General features: G+C 38.1%; 1 protein-coding gene across 1 annotated transcript in view; it reads left to right on the top strand.

Annotated features, from left to right (window-relative positions):
• The window catches only part of LOC125033418, a 14,770-nt gene extending 8,695 nt beyond the window's left edge, over nt 1–6,075 (top strand). The window contains exons 6-11 of the mRNA XM_047624898.1: nt 665–769; nt 936–1,130; nt 1,721–2,092; nt 3,016–3,177; nt 4,142–4,267; nt 4,716–6,075. Of these exons, the coding sequence (XP_047480854.1) occupies nt 665–769; nt 936–1,130; nt 1,721–2,092; nt 3,016–3,177; nt 4,142–4,267; nt 4,716–4,889 (1,134 nt within the window). The 3' untranslated portion in view covers nt 4,890–6,075. The remainder of the gene's footprint in view (nt 1–664; nt 770–935; nt 1,131–1,720; nt 2,093–3,015; nt 3,178–4,141; nt 4,268–4,715) is intronic.
• Nucleotides 6,076–12,500: the final 6,425 nt, after the last annotated feature.

Raw genomic sequence — 12,500 nt, forward strand, 5'->3', positions numbered from 1 at the left:
ATTAATACTGAATATCAGCCAGACCCGGCTGTGATTAACTAAGCACACAGGGGTCATTAGCTATGACATTGGAATTTGATAGTCTAATATGCAGTGGGAGAGAGCAGAGCATAAAATGGGAGCAAATTTTATTTCTCTCTCTCTCTCTCTCTCTCTCTCTCTCTCTCTCTCTCTCTCTCTCTCTCTCTCTCTCTCTCTCTCTCTCTCTCTCTCGCCCTTTGTCGCTCTCCCATTCTCACTCTCTCTCTCTCTCTCTCTCTCTCTCTCTCTCTCTTTCTCTCTTTTTAAAGATTTTTTTTTATATTGCAGACCAGGGGTTTCCAACTTTTTTCATTCTGTAGCCCTTGACCAATATATAATAATCTCCATAATAATAATCTACTGACATCAGTGAATGTCAGTAGCTATAGGACAAGAACATTTTATGGAAAGATTCCAATTTATTGAGATATGAAAAATAATTATATGTAGGTATTGGAGGTGAGATAAAATTCAGTTTTGATTTGACATCGTAATTTTTAAATTGCTCCATGGCCCCCCAAAAAGTACCCCATGACCCCCAGTTTGGGAACCCCTGTTGTAGACTCTTGGAAACATAGAATAAATATGCAATCTTGTTACAGCAAGACATGCTCTTTGTAAAAGGATGAATTAAAATTTTCAGATTATTTTGTCCATTCGGGAATTGTGTCGACAAAATGTGCGATGGCCTACGATCCATTTCAGCCACTTTTTCACTATTGGTATGGTGGCAAGAGCTGTTTTGTTGGTAGGTAATCTTTCATGAATTATTATTTCTATGTACACAATATGGTGATATAAATTTGTAGGTCTGTATATTTTTTATGTCTTTTTGTCTTTTTATATATAGGCCTATCTGGATGTTCATATAAATGAAACTAAAAATGTTTTTATCTAGCCTTTTTTCTTTACAGATTTTTGCCACATATTTGAGCATAGCCTTTTTCGTCTCTGTGCTTGAAGGATATCGGTTTGGAGGATATGACGATCCTGTTTTTCGCTATCCAGAATATTTTTTTATGCCATGTGCTGTGGCATGTCTGTATGGAGTACTGGTTGCATTTGAAGCTTTTACCTCCCAGATATTTGGACATGTTCATGATAAAATGGTGAGTGAAAATGCTGACCCAGTAATAGGTAAACTACTTAAAAAGATATGATACAAATGGAATGTGAGAACATGCTCATGGTCATACAGAACATTTTGCTTTCTACAGGGGACAAGTAGGGACTAGTTGCCCCCTTGTTTCATCATGCCTTCATGGTCTTCTGTTCAGTATACACTCATCTATCAGATGGAAAATAGGTTAATCTAAATATTTGTGAGCAGTAATCCCAAGGAGATTGAATTTTAGTTGATTTATATTCTAAACTCTGGGGTATGTGTAAACATGGCACCTCATAATATGTGTGACCATAGACACTTGTTTTCATATCATATTTACACCATTAAAGCGCTAGTTTGTAGCTTTGATATAGCCATGCATAATATGAGACTTTTGTGATATATTGTGAACAAAGTTCCTGCAAAGGCATTCAGCCACCTGATTGGCAGAAAGGCCATAATGTGTGATTGGACTGTGATGATGAAATAATGGACATGATTCTGGTGAGACAGCTATCCTGGAGGCAAGGAGTTGATATTAAAGTTACTAATATGTCTATTATAATGAAATTTATTTTTTTGTGTTGATTTCAGATGGGCATCAGTGGCTTGGTAATGAGTGCTGGTTATGCCGTTGTTGGTATTATCTTTCTTCCACCCATTACAAGTGATATTTTATCCGAAAATATAAGTGATCCTGTTTTGATTTTCTCTTGGGTATGCTTTAGTGTCAGCCTGATATATGCAGGTCTTTGCTTGGTTGTTCCAAGGGCACTGAATACACCCCCAGCCATTATAAGGTATCTTGCATATGGAATGTCACATATGAAATGTTGGGGACACTCCACGGAAGTAAGAGAAAGTGAAGCTTGTAACTGCAAAAATATCAAAATATTCAGAAAAATTGCTGCCTTGTGGGAAAATCTGAAAAAGAGTGATTCCTTAAGGACAAATATGATACTTATGGTAAGTAAATTCTCTTTTACCCTTATATATAATAAGCTATTGATATTATGTAAAGATACATGGCCACAAGTGAAAATCATGAAAGAAAGTGATTTTTACTTTTGCTTTTTATCTCTTCTTTTTGAGCCATGGCTTCTCACATTTATTTTTTTTTGCAAAGAGATAGTGTCAATAATATAATATATAAAGACAGATATATAGCTAGAAAAAAAATAGATAGGTATATATGTATATATATATATATATGTATATGAACACACACACACACACACACACACACACACACACACACACACACACACACACACACACACTCACACTCACACTCACACTCACACTCACACTCACACACACACACACACACACACACACACACACACACACCCACACACCCACACACCCACACACCCACACACACCCACACACCCACACACCCCCACACACCCACACACACACACACACACACACCCACACACCCACACACCCACACACACACACACACACACACACACACACACACACACACACACACACACACACACACACACACACCCACACCCACACCCACACCCACACACCCACACCTACACCCACACCCACACCCACACCCACACCCACACCCACACCCACACCCACACCCACCCACACCCACACACACCTACACACACCTACACACACCTACACACACCTACACACACAAACAAGCACACACATATATGTCTATATATATATATATATATATATATATTGATGATTGTATTGATGTATACTTATATATGCATATATTATTGTGCCTGGAACTTGACTGCCAATGGTCTATAGTCAAAAACATTGTATAATCCTAGTCTGATACATGTGTTTGTTATCATAACTGTTTTCTACTTTGATATGAATTTAAAAGAGGTTTAATCTGCTCTTTACAGATTCTGTCCTTTTTGTGTATAGTCCTTATATCAGCTGAATGGACCTATAATGCAAGTTGTGTGATAATGCTGTTTTCAGACATAGCAATCTTTTACCGAGCTTTTCCTGCACTGGTGTCAGAATTATCTTCCAATGTTTGCCCAGTTGTTCAACCTCTACAGGTAAGTAATATTTTTTGATGTTTCAAAAAGCAGTGTGATCAAAGAATTTATTGATGAATGTTTGGCTTGCATCCTACAAGTTAACCTGTTGCTGCCAGGGGAAATAAATAAAAAATGGGGAAAATGCTGTATTCATTTTTTATATTTTTGTGAGATGTATCTGTACATAGATGCCTCTACAAGTGTTTAGCCATAAAGGAGTCAATTAGTAGATCTTGAGACCTTACCTGATTTCACTTTTCCTTGAAGTGGCGGGAAAAAACATATTTTTTACTGGTGCTATAAATATCGGTTATTTTTATTATAAACTTTATAATTACTATAATGTTATAAACATTTATAACAGCAAAACAAGATAACGTAAAATAATTTTGTAAATCAATGAGAAAAGTGAACGGACAAGACAGGCAGTACTCATAACTGGCTCATTGGTGACTTAGTACAAATGTAGCCATCTATGTATAAAAACAGTTAAACAAGTAAACTCAGTGGGCATGGCATGTACGTCATGCCATACCCATCGTGGGTTAAGATGATACATATTCTTATAGTATACCATAATTCACAGCTTTATTATGATATCATTAATACTATTTGTTTGTAGCTTCATATTTTGATTGCAATGGTAAAGTAGATTCATAAGAAATAAGTCAGAGGTTGTTTTACATTAAGGCAGGCACATTGATTGTTCAGTAAGGTGACAGAAAAATGTAGTTATATAGGTTTTCCTATTCCAAATTAACCTTCACTGGTCTAAATTTTCACGTGAGAAAAGTATTTTCATTAGAGTTTTATGCATATCTATACAAATAATTAAAAGTTCATGATGTAGATGGCATTATAAAGATAACATTCTGAAATCTAGAGTTTCAGTGTGCTAGATAGTCCAATACCTTTTGTAAGTCCAGAATGTCTGTCACTTTTTCATTGATTAATTATTATAATTTTTTTTGTTTTGTTTCAGATTATCTGTCTCTATGTCTTGGAGACCATGCCACTTTTTGTGGGCCTTATCTATAACTACTTCACTTTACATTCTGGTGCAATTTTAACTGCTAATATCTTGAACATCATAGTCATCATTTTCCAGGTATGTTATTTTTCAAGTATGCCTTCACATGCATACATAATTTCTTTTAACTAGGGACATTGTACCAATCTAGTGTTTAAAAGTTCAAGCTTCTCTTTGTTTTAGGTGATTAGGACCACAACTATTCTAGTTACAGGGTTAAGTGGTGACCTATACAGCTTACACGTTTAGGGTGTGCATCATTTGACACATGGCCACCATATTATATTAATATTTTTTTGAGAATACCATTATTTAGTAACAAGGTATTTGTGTTGAAAAACAGGCACTCTGATGAGTTTTCTACTCTTTATATTTTGATTTTGTCCTCCTCTCTCTTTTTTTTTTTGTCTTATCCTACTTCTTTTTATTCCTTTTGTCATGTTTGTATGTAATCTCAAATATATTTTAAAATAATGGAATCACTTATGTATTAAATTACAGAGGAATTTTATATCTCATCCAACAGTTGTACAAGGTGCAGACCTATCCTGAAGTGAAGGCAGAAATAAGGGCAATGCTTGAGGCAAAGAATCCAGAGAGAGGGAAAGTACAAGCTTCAGATGATGAACAGCCTCTGCATAAAGTAACTGGCAAACCTGATGATGTAGAAGGCAATGAAGACAGTGTTCCTTCTGATTAACTGTAAACCTGTTTGATATGCAGCAGTCTTTATTGCTGCATTTTGAAAATTAATTCTTCTTTTAAAGGATTTTCTGATAAATATTAAGGCACTACTGTATTATTATTTTAATCTTTCATTTCCTGTACTCATTATATTTACTTGTAAGTTAGTTGTGTTGCACATGCCCATGAATCTGTTTTTAAATGTCTGAGTTTTACCACTGTCAGGACCTAGTTTTTAGGAATTCAAATCCTTGTCCCCCCCTTATAAATTTCTACTGATGATACTCAGGTGTATGTGCGAGTGTGTGTGTGTTTGTGTTAGGCTGAGTGTGCGAGTGTGTGTGTGTGTTTGTGTTAGGCTGAGTGTGCGAGTAAGTGCATGCATGCCACATGCATGGATTTATGTGGTGTGGTGGTGTGTGATATGACATGGTGTGTGTTTGTCTGCATGTGGGCATTTGTGCTTATGTACATGTACTTTTGTCTAATAAAAAGTATTAAAGGTGACCTCATTCCTGCAATTGGAGGATGAAAATACATCAAGTTGGTTTTGTAAATGTTTGGTACCAATCTCACTAAGGACTACAATAACTTAAATTGTAGAAATGGTAAATTATTTTGAATGTATCCTGCAATTACTATTTTTTTAAGTAATTTAGATTAGACATTTTCCAGGAGTTGCACTACTTTTATCTTGCCAGCTCAGTAGGCATTGGCAGAAGTTATTGCTTGTGTACACCTGGGAACTTGATGAAAAATGCTTTATTTTGGTCCAGAACATGAATGAACACTGTACATGCCATATACTTAGCAGGTGAATTCATATTCTTATTCACTTGCTGCATGGATTATTTCAAAGAAGTGGAATAGTATTGATAAGGCTTTTGTCATGGTATTTGCTGTTAGTCTTTATAGTGAAAATTTACGATACAGAAACATAATGATGTTTTGTATTTACACTTTTGAACTCTTAAATATAGCACAGAATTCCAAAGTTATTCTAGTCCTCTTAGCAACAGACACTGTTTCTGTGTTCAAAAGATGAATATTCATTAGTTATTAGTTTAGTTATTAGTTTACTATTTTAGAATTAACTAATGAGGTTTATTGTATTGCACTGAAAATGCAATTTTTTGTTATATTTTCTTGCTTTACATATGTAAAACAAAAAGTATTATAATAGAATGCATATTTCTTATAAAGCATGCCTTTTTCTTACCTCTATTTGCATATCATATCTTATTGTGCGTGTAACTATTCTTCGCCATCATACAGTATTTCCTATCAACATGAGATAATAGTTTTGATGGGAATCACAGAACCAAAAATAAGTCACATCAGCTAATTGATTGCCACTACTATGTTTGATGAGTAATCAACTAATACTTTTTCATATTAACATGATTTTTCAGATGAGATTTATTTTACAGACGACAATGGAGATATAATAATGAAAGAGGCTGAGCTGCAACAGAAAAGTAGAGAGTGGAATTAGTTTGAGCCAGAAAACTCTGAGAGCTAGCAATGAATAGAAAAGTCAGTGAAACCAGCGATGCTAGTGATTCATATAAGACGAGCGGAAAGGAGATGTGAAAAAGAGAGAGTGACTGAATAAGTGAATGAGAGAAAGGAAGGGCTGTTTAAACATTATCAAGATTTCCTACACTTTTCAAAAAAAAAAAATTTGCTGCATGGTGGGACACTTTAATGAGGGATGTAGTCAATATTAATTTACTAATTTTTTCATGATACCAAAGTAAATTTTGGCAAAAATATAATGCTTTTTTGGCTCTAGCTAATAGTTTGAAGATTCAACTTTCTTTAATATATATATATATATATATATATATATATATATGTATGTATGTATTTATGTATGTATGTATATATATATGTATATGTAAGCTGTATATGTATATAAAGAGCTACACTGAAAAAATAGAAAATTATACCATCATACAAGATAGAAAATTGTCACCTATTTACATATTAGCTGCTCAAACCCTTGTGATTAAAAGTGTCAAAAACTGCACTAAAATCCAGAGACAATCCTTGACTAATGACCCCTTGCATTTCATGCACCAACATAAGCTATGCATCACGGCAGCTGAGTCCCTTTCTAAAAGCAAAGCTAGTCTCTGGAAGAAACAGTTTCAAATATACAGAAAGATGTTTGACCAACAAATGTTAAAAATTTGGGCTAATTGAACATTTACTCTCTTTAAAATCAAAGGAAACTGGCCATATTTGTCTAATACTTTGTTTTGAATTAAGGCATTCTGCTAAGAAGTTAGCTTTCTCAATTGGACAATAAGTAAAACTATCATCAGGCTTCATTAAAGGAGGAATGGAGGATAGAGATGTTTTAGGCACTGACCACTATTTATGAGGCGGTGTTGCTTTTGAGAGAACATCTTTCAAATGAACATAATGTTCAAATATATATATATATATATATATATATATATATATATATATATATATATATATAATCCTCCCAACCTGGATGAGTGTGGTTAGCAGACCAGAGATTGTAAGCAGTATGTTTGTCCCTATAACCCTGGTGACATCTTTCATTAAACCATGCTTTATCATGGGAACGAGATTTAAAAGTTTTTCTGGGTGCAACCCTCATTATGATGTCCAACAATAACAAATTCAGAGCATTATAAACATCTCACCAAACAATGCTATCAAAAGCATGGTAGACACCATCTCAACTAATTCTAGACTTTAAGAAGACTGCAGTGGTCGGAAGAACCGATTGGCGGGATAGACTCTACATCAATTATCCCTCTCACATCATTTAATAAAAGATCCAAAATATTATCACCTCTGTTGGTTGCCCCACAGATTAACTGCTTACACCCATCTGCATGTGAGAAATCTAAGGAAGAAATGCCATGTCAGCCAGTTGGGGACACAGAATTCGACCAGTCTTGGTGATGAGCATTAAAATCACCTATAAAATAAAGCAGGAATTCCTATCATTCTCTTGAATGGAAATGTGTGAAGTCAGTAAACAATCATAAATAGACTTCTATAAAGACTAAAAATGTAGAAGCTATTCAAACGGCTACATACTCGCAACCATGTATTCATACTTTGTAAAATGACTAGCATTAAAACTAACCCCTGAATATAAACACAAACCTTGGGCTTGAGGCAAAGAAATCCTATGTAGCAACAAGGGTATATCAAAATTATGTAAAAGCAATTCTGAGGTGTGCCTCATGTCTGAAACCAGAGTTTCAGCACAACAAATTATGTTAAATTTTGTTGAGATACCTACAAGTTCATTCAAATTCCCTTGAAGTCCATGAATATTACTAAAAAGTAAGAAGCAATACTTTGGACAATTAGTTTTGAATATCTTCAAGTATGGAGTTGGTTAGGAAGGTCTGAGAAACAAAGGTTTTCTTATGAGGGAGAGAAGAGGAGACAAGCATCTGAGAGGTAGAGGAAGAGTTAGGTGGAGATGGGGTGGAACATTTGGATTGTCTGCTGCGGGTAGAGTGAGGAGGGGGGGTATTGGGGGTAAAAGTAGAAATGTAAGATGGGGGATACAGGAGGGGATGTAGAAACATTTGGGTGGAAAGTGGAGGGATGGAGTGAAAGCCAGTATTGGAGTAGAGATTGATATTGCTTTAGCTTGGGAAGCAGATGTAACTTTTTCAAGGTGAGAATGATCAGGGTGACTGTGGAAGGATACTTTGCCTGCTTGTTTTTGAAGACATTGTTGGAAGAGGAGTGTTGTCAGAGTAAGGGGGGGGATTACAAAAAAATTTGGTTGAAATCTGGGGTGATAGGTATGACTTACAATGAGTGCACAAACCTCTTGGAGGGTGATTAGACTCATTTGGCATTATTTCCTTTGATACATAAATATGAAATGTATGAACTGTGAGCCATGTCTAGAAGAACGCTGGCTCCAGGGAGGACGCTACTTCCATGCACAGGTTCTATTAAAGAAATTGAAAATTACGAAAAAAAAAAAAGACAAATAACAAGATGATTCTTACTATTATTACAATTAGTCATGGAATACCTAGAGATTATATGGCATCTGTGTAAAGAAAACAGTCTTTTACATCTAGACAAAGCAAATCAAATAAGAAATATAGACTGGAAAATGGCAAAAAGGCTAAAAATGCTTATTCTGCAAAAGACAAAATAATACTACAAAGGGGAAGCATGGAGTCTTACAATCCATTGTAAGACTCCATTAGAGTTATGGGTTAAATTCAGCAGGGGCTAGTTGATAAAGGGGCAAGCCTCACTGACCCTAACAGGAGTACAAAATCTTCATTACTGGCCATGGTATTTATTTTATTTGTTGAAAATGTTCTGCTGAGTCAACATCTAAAGTCATTAGTGGCTTATTCAAAATAGTGATAGTGTGAGGCTTGGGGCAAAGCCCCAGGTAAGGAAGTGCTATATGACATCAAAAGTCACGCGGCATTATTTTAAATCAGAGTTGCGAAAAGGTTTAGCAACGTTATAGGTTGAACAGTACTAAAGGCTGGTATGGCAGTAAAAAGGTAGAGAGAGGGAGCTGATGTGATATAGTGTAAGGTAAAGGTTGTTAGAAGGGGAAGCATAAAGGGAGTTGGAAGCATTATGATACAGTAGTGTAGCGAAAATGGAAAGAATGAGTTTGACAATTCGGATGAGTGGACAGAACATGGGGTGATCCCCTGCAATGATCCTCAGTCCCCCCACAACCATAACGAGCAAGGAATTGGGGAGGCTGGACATGGCAAGTCTGGAATATTTGTGGGAGAGAGACCGTCACCCCCATGGTCCCCCTTGAGGGGTAAGGGCTAGACAACTAAACTGGAATACCATGCCCATGGCTCCACTAGGCTGTTCATGACTGGCATAAATTCAGCCTTTCATTCTTTTAACATGCCTCTCACAAAAAAAAAAAGAAGTAAAAATGAGCTAATAACTAGGATAAGTGGACAGAAGAATGGGATGAAGAAAAGAAGGAAAGAGGGAGAAGAAAAGACCATAAAAAAACTTGAGGCAAGGGTTGTGGTCCATGGCAGGGCTGATCCCTTACATTGGGCCTCAGTCTCCGTCTCCTAATGGTTAATGGTTAAAAGCAAAATAAATGTGCTAGACATCTAAGGTCATGTAGCACTATAGTTAATGTTAGTGAAGGGTGGTTGGGTTAGAGATTAGTTGTTAAAGCTGGGTTAAGGAATTGGTGAGTGACTGGGTTAGGGTCAGATGAGGTAATGTAAAGGGGTTAGATCAAGTGAAGGATATATATGCGTTTGAGAAAGGAAAACAGGTTGTCAAAGCAGAAAGTGTGAGATTCTGTAAGGATGTCTGATAAGTTGGGATGTCTATGTAGGGAGGATGTGGGCATGACAATAGAATATGTGGGACTGAAAGAGGAACATTCGGAAACCGCGAATGTTCCAATGAAGGATAGTTATACTTTCGTTGATTTACTGGCAAAGATTGCAGTGCGTGTTGGAGAATTTGAAGGGGAAGGTGCTAGAGGGTGGGATAAAGAATGAGGTTGGGGAGATGGTGTTGTATCAGGAGGGGTGTCAGGAGGTAGAGGGTCTGGGGAAGAGGGTACTTGTGACATGAGGGTTTCACGTGTGTATCCAGGAGGGAGTCGAAGGGATAGAGGGAATAGTGGGAGGGTTAATATAGGTGGGGCTGGAGTCAGGGGGAATTGGTTTTGTTGGGATGGGGTAGGAGGATTGGGTGTAGGGAGAATATGAGTAGGAGGAGGATGGATATAGGCAGTCACTTTGAGTGTGGAGGGAGCGGGAGTTGTAGAATTTGAAGGTGGATGAGTATTAGTTTGGGACTCGATTATGTAGTTCTGGATATCTTCAAGAGTTTCTGTAGTGGAGTTGGTTGAGGAGGTTTGTGAGATAAAGGTTTTCTTGTGAGGGGGGGAAGAGAAGTCTGGTGTCTGTAGAAGAGGGGCAAAGGAAGGTGGAGGTGATTGTGGGGTAGGGGAAGAGGGGGTGGAACGTTTATTCTGTCTGCTGCGGGTAGTGTGGGGAGGGAGAGGGGAAGGTGTTGGGGCTGTAGTAGAGATTGGAGTGTCTGGATTTAGGATGGCAAAAGAATTTGACTGGGGAAGGTAGGAGGTAGAAGATGGAAAGTTAGATGGAGGGGGGTTAGGTTTAGGAAAGGGTGTAGGAGCTAGGGGAGTAGGGGGAGTGGCAGAGTGAGCGACATTATTAGAGTAGGGGGTAAGAGAAAAACCTCGTCGACGAGCCTCCTGTCTGGCTTCACGTAGAGTGAGTCCAAGTCTGAATCTGAGAGTTGCTACCTCAGACTCAAATTTGTAGGTGGGGCAGCCTCCATAAAATACATTATGGGGGCCGCCACAGTTTGCACATGTGCGTGATTGTGCAGAGCAGTTTGATCGAGTATGGCCAGGTTGGGCACACAGCGGGCATCTGGCTGTGGAATGACAGTGTTTGGCTGGGTGTCCTAAACGCCAAAAATTTTGGCACTGACGAGGAGGTTGATATGGTCGGACAGGTAGGGATTCCCCACCTATGTAAACATTAAAGGGAAGGTCATGTCTATGGAAAGTAATTTTGGCAATGTTAATGGATTTCTTACGATTTCCTCTGGGAGGAATGGAGTAGCATTGTACATATGTTGCATCATAGTCTGTGAGACAAGCGAGTAAGTCTTCTCCACAATCTGACCATTCTTTGTCATGGATTGGGCAATCTGTTGGGGAGATAGAGACAGTTCCGGTGCAAGTATTGAGGGTTGAATGAGGTTCTGTAGAGATGGGATTACCACATAGATCAGTTAGTTTTGTTAATGCTATAACTTCGTTTTCAGTTGTTACTGTGTCGAGACGGGAGTAGTCGGGTCGGCTACGGAAAGAGACTTTGCCTACTTGTTTTTGGAGGCATTGCTGGAAGAGGAGGGTGTTTTTAGAGTAGGGAGATGTGGAGGGACCACGAAAAATCAGTCACATTTGGCTGGGCTAAATAGAGTATTTAGGAATCTTGTAGAGGTGAGGGTAGTAGAAGTGCGGGGACGTGTGGAGGAGGGAGTAGTGTTGAGGGGGGTAGTGTTATGGGGAGGTGGGCAATAAGGTTGTAAGGTAGTAATAAGGGGAGATGGGGTGGTTGATGAAGAAGGTTGTGGGAATAAAGGTGTTGAAGTTGAGCATGTTGGGAGAGTAGAAATGTCTCCTGGGGGTTGGTTGTTGATTAGGGTTGATACTGTACTAGTATGCATTGATAAGGGGGTAGTTGTTGCAGTGTTTGGAGCCGTGGTCAAAGGAGAGCTGGGATTGGGGCTATTTGATAAAGGGGCAGGCCTCATTGCCCCTAAGAGTGGGGTTACGTCTTCATTATTGGCCATGATAAGCCTGGAGTATGTTGGGGAAAAAAATAGTCCACCCCTCAGGGTCCCCTTGAGGGGTAAGGGCCAGGTATGGCAGGGGAATACCGTGCCCATGGTTCCCTCAGGCCATTCAGGACTGACATAAAGTCAGCCTATCATCCTTTCAGCATGGCTCTCACACCTTAGGAGGTGGATAGTAGAAGGGATTGGTGAAGAAACTGAAACGAAAAGTATGAGTGGGAAAAAAGACCATGCAAAATTAGTTGAGTTGATGGCC

The sequence above is a fragment of the Penaeus chinensis genome, chromosome 16 (assembly GCF_019202785.1).
Source record: "Penaeus chinensis breed Huanghai No. 1 chromosome 16, ASM1920278v2, whole genome shotgun sequence".
NCBI classification, from domain to species: Eukaryota; Metazoa; Arthropoda; class Malacostraca; order Decapoda; family Penaeidae; genus Penaeus; species Penaeus chinensis.